Source organism: Zingiber officinale, chromosome 4A (genome assembly GCF_018446385.1).
Source record: "Zingiber officinale cultivar Zhangliang chromosome 4A, Zo_v1.1, whole genome shotgun sequence".
NCBI lineage: Eukaryota > Viridiplantae > Streptophyta > Magnoliopsida > Zingiberales > Zingiberaceae > Zingiber > Zingiber officinale.
The window spans coordinates 122,053,795-122,073,832 of record NC_055992.1 but is presented as its reverse complement, the minus strand read 5'-3'; the positions used below and the strand labels follow the sequence as shown (position 1 = coordinate 122,073,832).

General features: G+C 38.9%; 3 protein-coding genes across 6 annotated transcripts; all 3 read right to left on the bottom strand.

The window, feature by feature from the left end:
- Nucleotides 1-98: 98 nt before the first annotated feature.
- On the bottom strand, nucleotides 99-5,697 carry LOC121970842 (protein DETOXIFICATION 44, chloroplastic-like). 3 transcript variants are annotated; one of them, XR_006109022.1, is made up of 14 exons: nucleotides 5,388-5,697; nucleotides 5,160-5,269; nucleotides 4,785-4,943; nucleotides 4,540-4,703; nucleotides 4,054-4,189; nucleotides 3,754-3,850; nucleotides 3,542-3,639; nucleotides 1,547-1,710; nucleotides 1,370-1,441; nucleotides 1,138-1,254; nucleotides 964-1,059; nucleotides 767-888; nucleotides 512-704; nucleotides 99-349 (listed from the first exon to the last, which is right to left on the bottom strand). XR_006109022.1 is itself a non-coding variant. In XM_042521834.1 (13 exons), the coding sequence occupies exons 1-13, from the start codon at nucleotides 5,609-5,611 to the stop codon at nucleotides 632-634; spliced, it is 1,632 nt and encodes a 543-aa protein (XP_042377768.1). In that variant the 5' UTR covers nucleotides 5,612-5,697; the 3' UTR covers nucleotides 99-631. The 3 variants fall into 3 exon arrangements, 2 of the variants coding, with proteins under 2 accessions (XP_042377768.1, XP_042377769.1); XM_042521834.1 differs by having other exon boundaries at nucleotides 99-704; XM_042521835.1 differs by having other exon boundaries at nucleotides 99-704; nucleotides 5,160-5,312; nucleotides 5,388-5,524.
- A 631-nt stretch (nucleotides 5,698-6,328) lies between these two features.
- Nucleotides 6,329-8,975, bottom strand: LOC121970841 (ran-binding protein 1 homolog c-like). Of its 2 annotated transcripts, none has more exons than XM_042521832.1 (4): nucleotides 8,750-8,975; nucleotides 8,517-8,668; nucleotides 8,312-8,437; nucleotides 6,329-6,876 (listed from the first exon to the last, which is right to left on the bottom strand). In XM_042521832.1, exons 1-4 carry the CDS (start codon nucleotides 8,899-8,901, stop codon nucleotides 6,647-6,649), a joined length of 660 nt encoding a protein of 219 aa, XP_042377766.1. In that variant the 5' UTR covers nucleotides 8,902-8,975; the 3' UTR covers nucleotides 6,329-6,646. The 2 variants fall into 2 exon arrangements, with proteins under 2 accessions (XP_042377766.1, XP_042377767.1); XM_042521833.1 differs by having other exon boundaries at nucleotides 6,329-6,869.
- A 1,731-nt stretch (nucleotides 8,976-10,706) lies between these two features.
- LOC121973608 (protein IQ-DOMAIN 3-like) lies at nucleotides 10,707-16,399 on the bottom strand. The gene is made up of 5 exons (XM_042525002.1): nucleotides 16,092-16,399; nucleotides 12,804-13,266; nucleotides 11,772-11,978; nucleotides 11,528-11,647; nucleotides 10,707-11,412 (listed from the first exon to the last, which is right to left on the bottom strand). The coding sequence occupies exons 2-5, from the start codon at nucleotides 13,221-13,223 to the stop codon at nucleotides 10,831-10,833; spliced, it is 1,329 nt and encodes a 442-aa protein (XP_042380936.1). The 5' UTR covers nucleotides 13,224-13,266; nucleotides 16,092-16,399; the 3' UTR covers nucleotides 10,707-10,830.
- Between the last annotated feature and the right edge of the window lie 3,639 nt (nucleotides 16,400-20,038).

Genomic DNA, 20,038 nt, shown 5'->3' with positions numbered 1-20,038 from the left:
TAACAGAAGGTCGATTCCCGATAAAGTCGAACAAACAATAATTATAATTTTTCGATTTATCTCTTCATATAAGGTCATGAGACCGACCACCACTTGGGTGAGAAATTCCCTCTTTTACTATAATGGGAAACATAACAGTGGATGAACAAAGAGCTTGCAAGCTCGTAGAAAAAGAACTAATACAATGATCAACTTTTCTGAAAATGCAGACAACAAAATAAGAGATCATTCACTTGAAAAAAACAATCTTGGAACAAAATGGATTCTAGTTCATGTTGAATAGCGTTGAAGTATTCTGTAATAACAGCAGCGGCAGAAGGCAACAGATAGTTTTCCTTCACTGTGAGCTCTGGCGACCAGAAGCTGTGTTAGTTATCGAGTATTATATCAGAATAGAACCCAGTGTATGAATTATGATGCAAACAGGGTTGAACTTCTCCATGCCTTTTTTGAAATGATTTGCCCGATGACCGCAATTGTTAGGATGTCAGGTTAGAGTTGTTAAACTTACTGAAACTTTCGAGCATCTGCAAGTTTAAGTCTTTCACAATCATCCTTGTCCAGTGATGCTGGTTTCATAGTCCATTCGGTGTGCGTAGTTAGTTACCGTCAAGATTGTTGATAGTTTATTTCATGACTCTTTTATGGATCCTATCTCAGTATCTGACCATAATATTTTCCACGGGCCACCTCTGGTTTGTAATCTGAAAGAGAAGATATTAGTGTCACAAAAATATGGATGTCTGAGGTAGATTGGTTTTTGTACCTCCAAATTCCAGCAATGGCTCTTAGACTCATAAAGAGAACCAAGCCAGCCCACACTCCAGCAAGTCCAAATACAGGAGAAACCACGAGAAGGAACGCAGATGAGATTAACCCTATGAACACCTACGTAGCATATATTTAAGGTAAATGGATAGTAACCGGAAAAATACTATTTTTCGAGTGTAAAAGAGATCACACCATTGAATATGCAGCATATGAAAAGTCTGAAACGCCATAGTAGAGCCCGTCAATCACAAAAGCAAGGGCGTTGATTGGTTGAGATATGGTCACGAACTGCAAATTTTCAAGATTCATTAGAGACAAAGAAAGTGTCCAAGTTTTAATGATTATGCAAAAAAAAAATAAAAATACCAGAACACCAGATCTGGCAATTTGGAGAACAGCAAAATCGGTGGTGAATAGAGTTGAGAATGGCTCGAATCCAAAGAACAATAACACACTCAGTGCAATGCCAGTTGTGGTTCCAATCTGTTGGTGATTCAAAGGATGATGAAAAGGATTTAGGCTTTAACTACTAATCATGGACTCATGGGCACTGATGGGCCTTCATAGAAATGTGTTCCACTAAATGCAATGTACAAACCTGTAGAACCCTGTACACTATTATACGAGCTTGTTTATAGTTCTTCACGGTATATTCACTTGCAAGCAGAGCCTGTGAAAAAAGTTTGTGTTTTCTTAATATTATATATAAGCTGAAAATGGAGTTATCCTATTTCTTGATTTCTGAAGAATGAAGAGGTTGATTAGGATATTTGACCTGACCAGCAAGTGCTAAAGCATCATTAAGCAAAGATACCGCCAACCAAACTTGCAGGCATATCTGGTGACCAGCCATGGGAACTGGACCTTCTTGTGCTGCCAGCGAAGTTGAAATTGTCATGGTTATGAGCACTGCAATGGTTCTTCCAACTAAGAGGCCAACTGCATAAGAATAGCATTAAATGTATTATCCCTCAAAGAAAATGTATAGTATTCAGATTTTGTGTTCTATGTGGTTTATAGCCATTCATAGATATATAACTAAAGCAATCACAATAAGCCTAGAATGGCTGGTACCAAACGAAAATCCATAATCCCTTGTTTGTGAAGATTGTCAGCATAGAAAACAATTTAACAAATGTAAAAGAATTTATGACATCACCTAATTGGGTCTCATAATGCTTTCCACTCCACCCATGAACTCATCTCATACAAAGTGGAATTTCCTATTCACGATATACATATATGATATCTGAATATGCCTCATAAATAGTGGAAATTATGCCTGATTTTGCCAACTAATACTTTTTTGTCTTAATTTAGCTCTCTTAGCATTTTTAACCAAAGTAGATATATTCTTGCAAAATTGGCATCATCAACAGTTTGGAAATGGAACTTGAGAAATAGTCCAGCATGCAATATTCAGAACCATAAGATCCCAACTTTAAGAAAACAAAAACAAAATAAAAGAAAAGAGAGAAAAATCCAACTAATTTCATTTTAATTTTGTGATTCTCTAAAGATCAAAATGACACTTTGGAGTGCTTCTTCAGCGTGTTGGGTTGTCTTTTGGGGAGGTGATCTAAGATCACAAGTGATCACAAGTTAGCAATATCACTTCTGGAGACTCATTCAACATTCCAACAGAACGTTAGAGTAGAATATTATTCTATAGGGATTAAAAGTATTGCACTTTCATTAAGAATATATTATTCATCTGATGACATCTGAGACCTTGATTCTGTAACTGCTTAAAGAACAGGATGTGACTTCTGGAAATGTTTCCGACCATGCTAGCACAACTAAAAATAATAATAGATTATACTATTTTATATGTTTATAGCCTTTATTTTTCAGATACTATATATTAGCAAGCATAAATTCATAAAGTTCGTGATTTTGAAAGATTGAGTCAAAGTTGTGACAACAAGAATTTTTGTTGATTTTATTGCTATCTACATGAGACAGGGAATTTTTGGCTGACAAAAGATACTGTGAAATCTGGGAATGCATATTGTATCACTTTCGTACTTTTGACTGTACAAGTATTTAATTTTTGCATTAGTAGAAAGTCTATTCATGAGAAGGGGAGCCTTGGCGCAACGGTAAAGTTGTTGCCATGTGACCAAAAGGTCACGGGTTCGAATCCTCGAAACAATCTCTTGAAAAAAGCAGGGAAAGACTACATACAATGGATCCTTCCTCAGGACCCCGCATGACGGGAGCTTCATGCACTAGGCTATCCTTTTTTTTTTTTTAGAAAGTCTATTCATGTTGGACATATTGTATTCTGCTACGGAAATATGTGTATGCTACTGCCACAATAAATAATTCCTACTTTTGATAAGTGAAATTGACTCATAAGCATTTTTTTTATCACTTCACACAGAGAATTGTCAAATTCCGGCATCATATTGGGTAGATCAAAAGCTTGAGAATCAAAGTTCACATATAATATAACAAGCACAATGTCAGTAGGGTATAGAATTTAAGTATCCTTACTGCGTAGTGGAATTGTAAAGTGAAATAAACACATGAGAAGAACCAAGTTAAGAGAGTCAAATTTTTTGCCTCGGGTGGTACTTAGCTGTGTTTAAGGAGCCTTTGGTAGAGGCAAAAAAAAAACATTGGTGCATCCTCACATAACAAGCTTCCCTTACTACAGACTTCAAAAATAGTAGTAATCCTAGTTTTTTTCCTTACTATGAAGCACTCAAAAATATCATTTTACATATCTTTGTTTATTGCTATTAAAATGATTTAGGCAACCTACCAGATTTCAGATATTGACTCATTCCTTCCCCATTTATATTTGCAGATAGTATAACTTTCTCATTCAGCTTCCAGAGGAGAATACCAGCTATCAAATACCTTCAAGAGAACCAAGCATTAAAGTGACTTAATTAATGGCAAAAGGGGAGAAGTAACAAAACAAGAACCATGAATTCATTGGTTTGCCAAAAATATCATATTGCATATACATACTCAGATGTAACTGTAGCTATAGCAGCACCACCTATGCCTAGACCAAGTAGAAAAATCAAAATGGGATCAAGGATTGCATTTAGCAAGTTTCCAGCACCTGATATGCAAGATGATTGTAGATGTTGCTCAGTGATGAATATGGCATCGACAAATTAAGATGTGAACAATAACTAGAAAAACTAAGTTTAATGGTGAAGATGAGATAGAGGGAGAATTAAGCAATCTTCAGTAGCACTGGTAAAGAAACAACCAAGTAAGCATAAGTTACATAAAATCAAATGTCGAAAACATAATACTTACAGACAGCATATAGTGGTGTTTTTGTATCCTTAAAGCCACGAAATGTTCCTTGTGCAGCAAGTGTCAATACAATTGCAGGAGCACCAAATGCTCGTAGGGTAAGAAATTGTTCTGCAGGTAGTCGCATAGGTGAATCCTGCAACAATCATAAGATGGTGTCAATTTTCATAGAGGCATAAGAAAGCATTCAACTACCATCCTTTATTGCATTGCAGAAATACTTATTAGATTCTTAGCAACAGTTCTAACAGTTAGCTTCAATTCCATGGCTCTCCTTTAGGGAATTTTCTACGTTCCAAAATCATCAATATAGGAAATCATGTTTTAACAACAAAGAATGTAATTATATTTCCTTGACTTTTTTCAGTATGCAATATCCATTCAGTTGAAAAGAAAGACCAAGAGTTTACTTTAGTTGACTACAGTTGTGTAATGATGATGAAATTTCTAGAGTAACTATTGTGACCATTGCCTGATTGTACATACAACAGCTATACCCATGAAATCCATCAGCGTTCTCAAGCCAAAAATTAGACCGATTGATTCCAAAATCCCAACTGCAGCAGCCAAAGCCAAAGAAGTCGATACTGATGGAAGAGACTTCCTGCTTTCTCCATCAACTTCACCGTTGGGCTTGAGTTGCAAAGATTCTGTGCACAAACTACAATCTTGACTAAAATATGATTCCAAAAGTTATCCATCTACTTTCACACAGAGATAAAAGCTCCTACCTATTCCACCAGCAAAATCTTTGTCCCCAGGACGAGGCTCAAGAGCCTGCTGAGCAGCAACAAAGGACGTAGTCACATTGAGCAAAGGAATGTTAAACAACTTCGATACCAGATTGAAAACCGAGACTGAGACACCAATTGCTGCTAGCTCAGCTGACCCTATCGAAGTGTTATACAACTTTACATGGCGAGAAGAGAAACGATTAATAAATAAATTAGCAACATGGCATCAAAGTTCCGCCAAAATGCTCCAATTGAAGCAATCCATGCATGAATGAAACAGTCAACCCAGAAAAACTGCAAGCTTTCTGCCAGACAATGGCAAGATCCTCAAAGATAATAAATTTTGAAAGAAAAAAAAAAAAAGACCAATACCCAAATGTCCTACGAAGGCGGTGTCCACAAGCAATGCAATGGGGTCAGCAGCAAGGGCCAACATAGCCGGAACTGCAATGCCCAGTATCTCCAAATTGATATCGTCGCCTCTAGGAATCCCCAATAGAAAAATCAATTCCTCAACTCAAAACGCTTGACCAATTGGAAAAAAAAAAAACGTAAATTTCGGCAGGCGGGCCAAGGAACCTAGAAGCACATAACAAATACCTAATTCGATCCAGGAGGCGTGAGACCGAGCTGAGGAGAGGTTGGAAGGTGTCCGAAGGCCGGTGCTTGGCTTTCTGACGGGGGCTGCGCCGGTTCTGAGTTCTTAAGTGGGTTGTGCGGCAAAATAGGAGATGCTCCGTGTTCGGTGTCCTGGTAGGTGGCGAAGGGGAATAAGAGAGACGCGAGAAAATTCGGACGGGAGCATGGGCGGAGGCGATGGCCATGGCTGGGAAGAGAGCGAGAGACCCTGTGGATCCTAGCTACCGCGGGCCCTTCGCGACCATAAGCTTGAAGCTTCGTCTCATCTCAGGGAAACGTGAAATATCTTTTTTTTTTTTTTTTGTTATTTTTTTTAAACATTCCATTATAATTAGGCATTAGTGTTTAGAGAAATTGTTCTAAATTCAGTGCATGATTATCCATATTTTTTAAATATAAAAAATTCAAAATAGAATACAATTCTTCCTAAATTTAATATATTCAAATTAAAATTTATATACTTTCTATCAATTAAACACGATCCTTTTTTCTATATAAAATAAATCTAAAATAAGATGTAATTTTTTTTTAAAAAAAGTTTAATATTATTTAATTAGAATGTAGTATATCAATGGATTGATCAAACAGTGCTCAATTTAAAGAATGGGAATAAAATAGGTAGAAATTGAAGAGTAGTTTAGTTTGCTATGAGAGATTTTAGAACAATTTACTGAAATTGCATTTTGCAAACACATATTTTACCACCTTTTCATTTTACCTCCCGTATTTTAAAATATTATGTACCATATTGTGCAACGTATAATTTGCCTTTTGATTGGTGGTGTTTAGGTGGAAGGAATTCTTTTGAATTATTACACAACATCAAAGATTTGGATCTAATTACTTGGAAGATATGAAGGAAAATAAGAAAAAGTTCACAAAAGTTATAGGGTTCAGGAACAAGTTCAAACGACAATATTCAATATATTACGATCAATTCCCCTAGTCAAAAACAAAAAGCTGAACCCATGTAATGTAAGAGGGAGTAATGAAATCATGCAACAAGAATATAAACGGCAAATTCCATGATGAAACCAAACATGATTTGAATGCAAATGAAATTCCATCAAGACTTCACTTTCTGATGTCAAATATGCTTACCAGAAGACCACCAACCTTGATCCACCTCTTCAAACACCTGAACAAATTTGAACTGCATATACAACGTCTCCATGTAAAGGGGCCAGCAAATACTACATTTCTAATAAGCTGGACAAATATCACTCCTTGGGTTGTTCCTCTGCTTTGGTTTGTGTTGATGATTTGGCGTCTTCTGGATTGATCGAATCATCAGCAGATAGAACCTCTGCGGCCTTTGTTTCTTTGCTATCATCTACCCTCAAGTTAAGCAAGAGTTCAGCAGCATCTGCGGATTCCTTGCTCTCTTCTGCTGCACTCTTTTGAAGAGACTCTGTGATGCCCACGACCATCTCGATGAAGTTCCTACAGTCTATAGTAGATGAGGAATGTGATAATAACGAAGGATTGGGAAAAGTAGTAGTATTATTATAGAGACTAAATATGATGGATACGTTAATTCAAATGACATAATAAGACTCAGCACTCTAATGAAATAAACAAGAGAAACGAATTTTATTTCTGCTCAAATTCAAAGAATAGCAAGCTTCTACAATAAATAATAACACACATGAGGCCTATTCCTTTAAAAAAAAAATGGTAAATTAAGAAAGGTGAATATGTAAGGTGAATATGTAAGGAAAAAAAAGGACAGACAGACATAAAAGTTATCCTTTTGAGTTGTCTCCTTTAGAAGATCTATATATAAAGAATGGATTACTTTTTCAGATATAACATCTGAAAATTAGTTTTCTAACTTTACAGAGAGTTACAAAGGGCGGATGTTCAAATCTATCTTTTGAAATATTTATCTTGCTTCTTTATTTGACAAGGAAACAAGAGACACAAGGCCCATCCTTTGACTTATAGCTTCTAGAAACTGACCCTAAATGACATCGTTTTCTTCCTTGTGATTCTGTCAAAGCAAAAAAAGATGGATGCAAGTGGACGAAAGAATAGGAGGAGCAAGAATTTAATTCTATCCAATATCTTAATTTCATTGCCGACCTCATCTATATACCTTCATTATATTTGACCAAAAATGAGTGAAGGGACATTATTTTTCCCAAACGCAAACTACTTTATTTATCTTTACTTCTACTTCTACACACCTTCATGATTAAACTACTCCCTACACTTATTTATCTTCACTCTTACCTCTCCTTAAGTAAATATAAGGGTACAGCAAGAATAATTCTCGGGAAGTAACCATGTAAAGTTGCTGATAGAAGTTAGGAAGACTAAACTACATTTATGTACAATATCTAGTTAATTCTTACTACATAGTCTATGATGATTAATAATAAGGTTTATCATCAGAAGGAAGTTCAAAAATAATCAGGATTGAAAAAAAATCATAAAGCTCAGTAAATAGAATCAAGCATGCCTAGAAACAAACAGGAAGAGGTATGCAGGCTGATAAGCAAAGTAAACCGTAGGTGATATCTATATTCCACCTCAATCAACTTGAAACATTGGCTTGGTATTCAAATTAATCATTAGAAATGTAACTAGGTTATATGCTGCAACTAATAATGAGAGAGCCTCAAGTGTAATATTTCTTTAAAAAAAAATCTAGCTTAGAAGCTAAAAGAATACGCTTAATATTAACCCTGTATTATTCATAATCACAAAATAAAGATGCAGCTGATAAACGAACTATGTAAATTATAACTATGTACGAGTATGGATATAGTCGAAGTGTCTTTAACTAAGATTTAGCAGCTTCAAGCATTTAAAGTTTAATCACCCAATCCAACTTGCATGAAACACAGGATTATTTGTTCGGGATAAATTAAAGATCTCACTTCCTACAGAACCGAAGCGAAGACAGAACATCTCTTCCTTCAATTCCCCATCAGCAAAATCCGCAGCGTGCCACACGCACGACTTATCATTCCCCGCATGCTCCTGAATCTTCATCGATGGAATAACTGAAATAGAGAAAAGGAAAATTGTAGATCCAGCGCAACAAGAACTAAAAAACAAATACAAGAAGAATCGACCACTCACCGAGATGGTTGGCGCAGATCTTGAGCGTCTTGTCCTGTCGCATCACTAAACGAACCTTTCCGGTCTCCCGGTGCTTCAAAAGCTTCACATTACCCGTGCCCCTCTCCTTCCACAGGTTGCCTTCCTTGTCGAACCGATAAAGCTTAGATTTCCTGACGACAAACAAGCAGGTCAAAACTAAAGATCCCGAATCAAAAAAGCACAAAAACGATTCAAGAGAAGTAAAGCCTTACAGATCGAGCAGGACGTCCTCATCCTCCTCGCCGGTGGTGACGGCGACCTCCGAGAGAATGACGATAGGTGCGATTTGAGCTCCGGTGTCCTCGTCCTCGACGGCAGCGGCCTCCGCTGCCTCGCCCTCGAGATCGGGGTTGCTGCTCGCCATGGAATCCCAATCGGCAATGGCCGGGACCAGAAATGAATACGGATCGAAACGGGGGAGATATGGAGTTACCGAGTTAGGGCATGATCTTATATAGGAGGAAGCGTTGCGGTGAGAGAAAGACAGAGTGGGGCAGTCGCATGAATTTCTATGCGGACTCGTCGTAAAAATGAAAAGCAGGCCAGTTATGCGATCTCAAAAATCAAAAAACGTCTTTTTAAATGTTTTTAAAAAAACATCAGGCTCTTCTTTCATTTTTTAATCAAAAAAGTTATCTAATGTAAAATGACATAATTGCCCAAGTATACAGAGTGTATTATTATTTTTGGCATGTATTAAATGCTTCGGATCAATCAATTATAAGAATAAGATAAATTCACATTGTAAAAACCATAAAATTATAATTATTACATATTTATAACAGTTATTAATATTATTGAACAAAATAAATTTATATAATAATAGTTATTAAATCATAATTGTTATCATATGAATGTTAGATTAACATATCAAGTGCAATGAAAATATTGTTGAGTAATCAAGTCCATCTTATCCGTTCAGAATGTAAATTTAAAATCGGTCCTTCAAAAAATTAAAAATCTATCAAAATCTAAATTTAAAGACAATCAATCAAAATCAATCAGAAATTATACATAAGATAATTCTAATCATTATATATATATATATATATATATATAGCCTACGCACTTTTATTTACGGAATGGTACAGATCATTCGGCACATCATTTTTTTCATAAAATCCTTTTCTTTTTCCTTCGCTCTCGCCGAACCGAAGCAACTCACCATGCCTCCTTGCACGCTCGCCACCCGCTCAGCCGACGGGCTCCAGCCGCTTGGACCCACCCACACTATAGCCCAGAGGGTGAACCCGTTGAGGATCGCTGCATGGATTCCGGCTGCTGCCGCCTGCCCATCGTTCTCGCCGAACCGAAGTAGCTCACCGCGCCTCCTCGCGCGCCCGCCACCTGCCCCGCCGCCATCCATCTGCCCACCGCCGGCGGCCTCCGGCCACTTGGACCCACCCACACTATAGCCCAAGGGTGAACCCGTCGGGGATCGCGACATGGATCTCGTCCGGAATATAATCCGGCAGCGATCGCGCCAGATTGGGTTCCTTCTCAGCTCGATTCCAGCTGCGATCCAGCGCTATCGCCCGTGTTGGGCAGGCGACCGGATTCCGACGCCATAGCGTTCGGATTTCGGCGCCATCGCGGCCGAATTTCGGCGCCATCGCGTCCGGATTCTGGCGCGATGGCGTCTGGATTCCGACCGCCTACCTCCGGTCGCGATCAAGCCGGAATCCGGGCACGACCGCGACCGGAGGCAGTGGTCAGGCGACCGACCAGAGGCGACGAGTGCTGGCACAATTGGCACATAGCAACGAGGACGAGGATGATAAAAAAATATTAAAAAAATCAAATTGTGTGGGCCGCGGACAAGTCCGCAAGTGCATGTCCGTATTTTAACAAATATATATATATATGTTTTGCCCTTTTTATATCTGTCTGAATGATCGTTACTCAATTATTATTCAATACAAAGTTAGCTCCTGCGGCTCCCACGATGGTCCAGTTGATATTTGTAACAAAGTCCCTAAGTCCTTCCAAATCATATAGAACAATCCTAGAGAACTATCAGGATTATCACTTTTTTACTACCATTTTAATTTTTGGAGGAAAAATTCAAAAGAATTATTTTCATTGTCATAAAAAAAATGGTATATTAACTTAACTATTAGATGATGGTTATTAATCAAATCCATATGATGTCCAAATTTTGGTTACCAGAACAAATCAAGGTTCATCATGAAAAGGAAAGCCATGTTTTCATATTCTTATATCTCATTCAAGAACAACCTTAACACATGGTCACGTAGGCGTGCAGTTGGTACAAACCAAATCATTGGCTTCTTCAGTTGCAAAACGACAACCGTCGAATCCTGGCTGCCGGCTGCTCCTTCACCTTCTCGACTGGTCCCTTCGCTTGCAGGCTTGGAAGAAGCCGGGACCTTGGCTTGGCAGTTTGGGTGGACACTGTGTAGTTCTTCTTCAGATCCCCAGGGGATTGGCTGAGCCGGTTGCAGTCTATCGCTGTCGGCAGTCCGGCAATGCTGTGCCGCCTCAATCGCGGCCTCACCTCGCCTTCGGGAGAGAATCTGCTACCTCCGCAGAAGCTCAACGAACCTTTCCTGCTGCTTGCAGTCGATGATGCCTGGGAGAGCAGCTTTGTGGGGGAATGCACAGTCAAGTTGCACCCCGAGCTTGAACCGGAGTCGCTGCCGCTTTTGGTGGTGGTGGTGGCTCGTCGAGCTCCTCCAGCAGAGCTGAGAGTTTTGGAGGAGGCATTTTGCTGGTTCTCCCATGGTTTTCCTGACATCAAGCGTGCCAACCAGCTCCATCCCAATTGGGGATTGCTTGGGTCTTGCAGAATGAACTTGCCACTTCTGTTGAAGCTCAGTACTGGGACTGCTGCAGATTTGGATGGGCTTTGCCACTGCATCAAAACATAAATATTAATCTTAGTTCGAATCGATGTTTTTAAAAATCGAACTGAAATGAACTGACGGCAACATTTGCCTTCAGTTCTCAAAATAACCAGTTGTTATTACCTGATGAGAAAATGCATAAGCTAAAGCCCTCTCTCTTCTTAAAGCAGCTTCTTTCTTGTTCAATTGCATCGCTTCAGCTTGTTCTTTGGATTGAAAACTATGATTCCACCCCTCTCCTATCTGTCACTGAATAGTAGCCATTAGCAGCCAACAGAGAAAAAAACTTAGTTTAGAGGAAAACTGTTTATCACAATCTCCATTTGTGTTCCGAGATAAGAGACGAGAAAAAACAGATGCATTCTACCTTTTTCTTATTGTCTTCCTTTTCAAACTTTGGTTGCTGAGGAATATGGATTTCCTCCAATTTGTACCTCGAAGGAAGTTGCATCTGCACTCTTGACATTGTCTGCAAGGAGTACAAGGTTTTTGTTGTTTGCGACTTGGCAGCAATTCCATCGACAACTCTCCTCAACCTATCCAACCCTTTTGAAGCTCGGAAAGAAGCCCTTGCCTTGATGAATCCATCATGAGTTAACAAGGTCTCAGTTCAAAGCACAATCAAGTAAGGAACGTTCATAATATGAGAATTTCTGTCTATCATTAATAACAAAATATCTTGAACTTCCATTGTCTGAGAAAATATGTTCTTGTAATAACAAGTTCTTTATTGAGAGTTAACTAAAATATCGAACTTCCATTACTTCCATTACGTGAATAACTCAATATTTCTTTGGATGAAGCAGAACTAATATTTTGAAATCGACCAGCTTTTCATTTGTACATAGACATGGAAAAAACTATATATTTCATGATAATGTGATGTTGATTAATTTGATTATCACTGAGATCATATTGTGGAATCAACTTAGCAAGGCAATAAACTGTAAAGTGATAAAATTAATGCTGAAAATAAAATCATGTTAGAACTTATAAACAGTGCCAAAGCAAATTTTATGTTGAATGAAGACTAAAAACAACTAGAGTTTCCATAATATAGGTTTTCAAGGTAAAAAACAGAATCACTGGGTAGATTGTACCTTTTCAAGTATAATCAAAATTCCCACATGAATCACAGACAAGATCTCAGATTATCAAATCCAAACTACATTTTTACTACCATAATCAAGATAAACCAAAAAAATGATGAGTAAATGATTTTGGAAAAATATTTGTTGATTAGGGGATTAAGAAGATGAAGTATTCGTATCTGCAATAAATGATCACTTTTCAATCAATTCAGAAACTGACTATTTCAGCTGTGATAATGATTTCATTATAGCTTGCAAGCTGAATCAATTGTAGATCCTATGGATGAGGGAAATAACCAGATCAATACCTGGTGACCTCTGAATGCAGTCTGGATTCTAATGGCAGCAACATCTTCTGTTGGTTTGCTAGAGGACTTAGCCGTTGAGGTGGTCAAGTGAATGGCCTCTGCTGCAGCCCGAATGGCAGCAGCTTTAGCCTCTGCAGCAGCCCGAATGGCAGCAGCTTTAGCCTCTGCAGCAATAGCTGTGGCAAGCGCCACTGTGTAGGCGTGGGTACTCTGCTCGCTCTCCGTGACCATCAGCTTATCCTCCATGGAAATGGGCGGCAGCAGAGAAGTAGAATTCTGAATACAATTCTCCATCTCCTGTGAACCAAGGAAACCAGAATGCTTGGATTTGTCATTTCCCTTTCTGAACTCTGTTTTCAAGCACTGGGGGAGCAGAGATTTCCTCAAAGAATTGAACCATTTTAGTTTGCTTGCCATCATCCTGCCTACTCTTGGTTAATAGAGCCCTCTGGCTCAGTAAATCCTGTGAGAGAAACATGATTGGATAAATGACCAACCAGAGCTTAAGCAAGAACAAATAGCACTGAATGTGTTCTTTGACTGAACAAATCATGTGAGAGAAACTTGATTGTATAAATGACAAATCAGAATACAAGCAAGAACAAATAACATTAAGCAAAATTCCTGTGAGGAAATATTATGGACCTTAGATAAGCCCATTTGGAGCCCATCAAATACAACTGAAACACACATTCAAAAAGAAGGGTATATATCAAGAGAATTGATTCAACTATAGTAATTGATTTTTATTTAAGTTGAGTATCTTTTATTTTTAGTAAGATTAAGTCGAGTATATTTTATTTTCAGTAAAATTGAGTTTAGTATCGTTTATTTTTAGTAAGAATAAAACCTTCTTATTTAGTGTTTTTTTTCTTCCTTTGACGGGAAGGAATGTAAGTAGTTGTATTTAAATGGCTGAAATAATGCAATAAAGATTACGACTACGTTTACAAAAAGAAATCAAACCCCCTAGATCGAGAGGTACTCTAATCCCAACGAGCCTCAAATTATCCCTACAACCATAGGTTGTCAAGGTCGTAAAACCAAGAAGACAAAGATTGATTCCACTAATCAGCCGGTAAAATATCTCATTATGCGATCCAGATCCAAGGGTCATAACAAATTAGTATAAGAGCTCGTCGTAATGGGTGACTCACAAGCACTTTAACAATGCTTTGATGCTTTTCTCAAAATTTATTAGGAGGACAAAGCTGCCAATGAAAAACAGCTGCAACTCATCCACGCTCAACTAGAGGAATTGTCCAAAGGCTTCTCTAAACTACACTCGCACAACAATCATCCAAGTGAAGAGAGTAGCAACTATCCTGACCCACAAGGGCACCGCTCGAAAGGCTACAATTGCAATGAGGATGGATCATCATATATACCATGGTATTCGAAACTGGATTTCCCATGTTATGATGGTCAGTTTGATCCCTTGGGTTGGCTCAATCGATATGACCATTTTTTTCGCCATCAGCGCACTCCGGAGGAAGAAAATGATGGCCTAGTCTCGTTCCATATTGAGGGAGATGGCCAATTATGGCTCATCAAACTAGAACGTGATCGACCTCATATTCAATGGGAGGAATTTAAAGATCAGTGTAATCTGAGGTTTGGGCCACCTATTCACAACAGCAAATTAGGCGAACTTGCCAAACTTCAACAATCAAGATCCGTGGAAGACTACCAGCGAAAGTTTGAACAATTGGCGACACAAGTGAGTTCCTTAACATCAAAACAAGAAGTTCAAATATTCATTAGTGACCTCTAAGATCACATCGTTGTGGAAGTCTAGCTTCATCACCCAAAACATCTCACATCGGCTATGAGTTTTGCCCATCTTTATGAATACTGCTCTAACCGATCTGAATCTACCGTCACACCACGATGCACCCCCATCTAGGCACTGAAACAACCATTTATCAAATGATTAAATACAAAGAAATGGAAGAATGACGTGCCAAGGGCCTTTGTTTGAATTGCGATGAACTTTACACTCCCGATCATCGTTGCAAACGTCTTTTCTAGCTTGAGGGATTAGAAGATTCTAATAAACAAGACCACGTCGAGAATATTGAAATTTCCCTCAATGCGATCATAGCCACCTGCGCTCCTCAAACCATGTGGATTGATGGGAAGATGCAGTAGCTAGCAGTGAACGCTACCCATCATTCATGTTTGCCAACAAACTCATTTTTCAGGGAGAGAGTAATGTTATGGACATCTGGAGCTCATCAAATACAAGAAATACACACACGACAAATTTAGAAAGAAGGATGCATATCAAGAGAATTGATTCAGCTATAGTAATTGATTTTTATTTAAGTCAAGTATCTTTTATTTTTAGAAAGATTGAGTCGAGTATTTTTTTTATTTTTAATAAGAATAAAACATTCTTATTCAGTGTTTGTTTTCTTCCTTTGTCGGGAAGGAACATAAGTAGTTGTATTTAAATGGCTGGAATAATGCAATAAAGATTAGGACTGAGTTCAAAAAAGAAAGCAAACCCCCTAGATTGAGAGGTTCTCTAATCCCAACGAGCCTTAAATTATCCCTACCACCACCATAGGTCGTCAAGGTCGTAAAACCAAGAAGACAAAAATTGATTCCACCGATCAGCCGGTAAATCGTCCCATTACACGATCCAGATCCAAGGGCCATAACAAGGACCGTGATTGGATAAATATCAATCAAAATTCAAAGCAAGAACAGATAACATTAAGCAAAATTCCTGTGAGAGAACCGTGATTGGATGAATATCGATCAAAATTCAAGCAAGAACAGATAGCATTTTACAATTCCACTTGGCTTCCCATTCACCTATCTACTCTCGGTGAATTGTGTTCTTTGATCAAATAATTCCGTGAGAGAATCTTGATTTGGTAAACAGCGATTATAATTCAAGGAAGGACACTAATGTTGCTATATATCCTAATCGTTTCTCATCCTCTACGAAGCCACCATAGACCAAAAAGATTCTTATTTTTTTCATCACAAAAAAAATTTGCATTTTCCCCTATTTCAAGGAGAGGGCATGAATAAAGATGCCAACCTTATTACGTGGAAAAATCATAGCTACATGAGCTAACGTTCGAAGGAGAAAATTTGGGGAAAATAAGAAACGGACGGCAGTAATGATCTAATTCAATTGGTTTCAGAAACATCATCGGAGCATTTAACAGGACATACACAAGAACACGAAGTGCAAAGAAGAACCCAAGAGGACGACGAAGGGAAGAATCAAACCGGTAAAAGAATAACTTTTTTAGGGTATCCAAACCTCACCTGGCGCACCAATCGATGAAAATGCAATTGCGTCGGAGGTAATGATCCCGGTTCGATCACGTCAGAGGGAGGAAAAGAAAGAGAGGATGCTCTCTCTTTTCCCCTTCTCTTCGAGGGGCAGGAAGAGAAGGAGGACGAGGAGGAGGAGGACGAGGAGAAGAAGAAGAAGGAGGTGGCCTTGGATGCGCGAGCGAAGCGGAGGGGAACGCCCCTTCTCTCTCTCCACCGTGGCGAGGGAGGGGGAGCATTTCCGCCATTCGCCAAAGCTCAACCATCGATCTCAGTTGTGATTAAGCAGGGGAACGCAGAGCGCGAAGGCGAGCGCGAGCACCAGCGGGCCCCGGTTTCCGTTCTTAAGGGCATCTCCAATCCACCAAAACATCAAATTTAGTGTCAATTTAACATCAAATTACTTTAACCCATACATCAAAATCCATCTCAAATATGATGATGTGAATAATGCAACATCATATTTGGTATTGCACTATTCACATCACCATATTTGGTGATGGAGAATTTTTTTTTTAAATTTTATTATATTATTATAAAATCAAATATAATTAATTAATAATTATTATTTTTTATCTTTATTTATAGTATAATTAAATGTAATTATTATTTATTATAAATTTAAATTAAGTGCATTTAATAGCATATTTAAATTTTATTATGTATATTTGTAAATATTTAATTTATTAAAATTATTATTTTAATTTTATTTAATATATTTTAATTATAATTACATTTATAAATTATCACTAATTTTATAAACATAATACAATAAAATATTAAAATTTTTTATATGCATAAATATACCATGCATAAATAAAATATATAATATTTTTAAAATATAATTATGCCTGAGTAATTATATAATATAATAAAAAATAAAAATTATATATATATATATATATATAGTTGGATATTGAATTTTAAAAAATTTAAATATCAAATATTAAGAAGTATTAATTTTAAATATAATAATTATTATATAAAAAAATTAATAAGAATAATAAAATATTCTAAAGAATATTCCTTTTTTGTGTGATAGGGTGATGTTGGGTTGGAGTTGAAATAGTATTTGGTGTTGAAATAGCACCATTTTGGTATGGAAATTACACCAAATTTAGTGATGTGGGTTGGAGATGGTCTAAGGACCCCTAATTGACACCAACTTATTATAATTTTGTATTTTAAAATAATTAAGAATATATATATATATATACATGATATGGACTATTTCTTACGTATTGCTATGGACTATCTCATGGTGGGTCCATCTTATTTTTTAAATATAACTTTTTCTCTGTTTTATTTCTTCGTTCTCGCCGAAGCTACTTGTTGTGCTCATCGTACTTCCTCGCTCGTCGACCACCCACCCACCTCTGGTCGCCTGGACTCATCCCAACTGTAACTTGTAGGGAAGGTGAACCCTAGGGGGATCGGTGCTACTCTCGTCGATCGCTGAACTGCATATCTCGCTGAAGCTTGATCACAACTGGAATCCAATGCGAACGTGGTCGGAATCCGGTGGCTGCCAGACCCCGATCGGTTCACGGTCGGATTGTAACCGGAATCCGACTGAAATCCGGCTGCGATCTGGCCACCACGCTAGCGACTGTCGTGTGAACTACATATCTCATCGAAGCTTGATTGCAACCGGAATACGACACCATCGCGGCCTGTTACGCTTCCGCAAGTGCACGAATCCGTCGTCAGTAATAAAAGATTATCGATCTCACGAGGACTGGTTATAAACACTAGCGATTGTACATGTAGAATTAGCAAAACTATCGATGGTTGTAGGTGAACTATTTCTTAAGAAGAAAAGAACTTAGGAAGTAGATGTGAGAACTAGTGAGAGAAATAGAGTTTTACTTGGCTTGGGAAGAGCTCTATGAGTTCAGTTTCGTTGTGGTGGTAGTTGATGTATCATGTTCTATCCTTTCCTCATTGTCAATCAACACGTACTTGTCGGAAGTTCAAGTTACTACCCTTAAGCACTAAACAGAGAAGATTCTTGTGAAATCCTGTTACGGTTAACCCCTGTCACTAGGGGGCCTCGGTAGATCACAAGAATACGAATTTGATCGGTATCATTAAGGATAGATATAGGGGTTTGGTTTAGTTTTCTACTTCCTTGTGTGGAATTGCCTCTCCTTTCAAGACAGTATCCTAGATGTCCGTGAACGGGTTACCCCTGTCACTAGGGTCCCTCGGGTATACGATCTAAGATCTCATCTTTACGAAATTAGAAATTCCTATACAATCAATTAAATACGACATGGTAATCTGAAACAAGTTTCATGCATATCAAATAGAAACAAGACAAGTGAAATTATTCAATGAGAAAAAGATATAAACATGAGTCTTATATCAATACCTATCCACAACTACTCCCTAGAACAAAGAATCTACTCCATAGACGCGGGAGAAAAATCCGAAGACATAGTATAATTAGACATATAATCCCAAACAAGAAGAGAGAGGGAAAAGAGATACTTATTCAATGTCGTCCAGTGATTTTCGGATTCAATCCTTTGCTTCTATAGTTGATGCGGTGATGGAGGTGATCTCGGATCGTCGAACGGAGATCCGGGACGGCAAGGAACGACACCAAGGTATATCTCTTTCTGACAGCTCACCTCCCCCGGAGAAGGGTTAAACCCCCCTTTTTATAGGCTAGGGCACGGGCGCCACACGGCCCGTGCCACGGTCGTGCGAGATCCGCACGGCCAGCTCCTCCCTCTCTTCGGGTGGAGTGGCACGGCCGTGCGAGATCCGCACGACCAACTTCCTCTTGCCTTCAAGTTGAGTGGCACGGTCGTGCGAGATCCGCATGGTCGTGTCTTCCTTCAGCTCGGGTCTGCATTGCACGGCCGTGTGAGGTTCACACGGCCGTGTGCTTCTTGGCTATTGATCGTGAGGCACGGTCATGCGAGGTTGCATGGCCGTGTGCTACTCTCTCTCGGGAATGGTCACACGGCTGTGCAGGGTTGCATGACCGATGTCAAGTGGCTCCCTGCTTTACTCCGATGCGTCGACAATCGTTGTTTTTGCTCCAAAAGTTATCCCTGTCAATACAAAACCAAACAAAGAGCAGATCTCTGACAAAAGAGTAATTAATGCAGAATAAACAATAGGAGAGATGATCATGTAAACAATATATGCAAATTAAGCAAGTGAATGTGCGTTAAAATATGCATAAAAAATCATAATATCTACGCACATCACGGTCGGAATCCGATCGCTGCCAGACCCCGGCCGGTTCACGGCCGGATTGCAATCGGAATCAGACCAAAATCCAATAGTGATCCAACCACCACGCTAGCGACAGCATCGCAGCCAGATTTTGGCCGGATTGTGGCGGGATTCTGGCTGCCGGCGGGTGGTCGGCGGCGAGGAGGTGGGGTGGCCGGCGGCGAGGCTAGCACGATTGGCACACAACAAGTGGTTTCAACGATGAGAGAACGAGGAAAAAAACTAGAAAAAGTTGTATTTAAAAAATAAAAAAATGACATGGCAGGTCCACAAGAGCAATCCGTAACAATCTATAGGAAATGATCCGTAACATAACAAAATTATATATATATATATATATACAGAAAGGTTATACTGCAAAACCTTTTGTGTGGACCGCTGCGGACCTGCCTCGTGGCAGGTCTGCGTCATTTTTTTCAACATATCATGGTTTTTTTGTCTGTTTTTCAAAAGGTAACTACAACAACCCTTATCTCTCTCGCCGATTGATTCTTCTCGCTGCGACGACTCTCACAGGCCCCCTCCCTCATCGAAGCAAGTCGCGCCCGAAGCTAGGGTTTCCCCGCCCCTTCCTCCTTCGTCACAATGCACCCGCGGTGAGGAGAACCCACAGGTGCCTTCCCTCGTCGCGATTCTTCGACGTCACACCCGAAGCTTGTCGCGCCTGAAGCTAGGGTTTCCCCGCC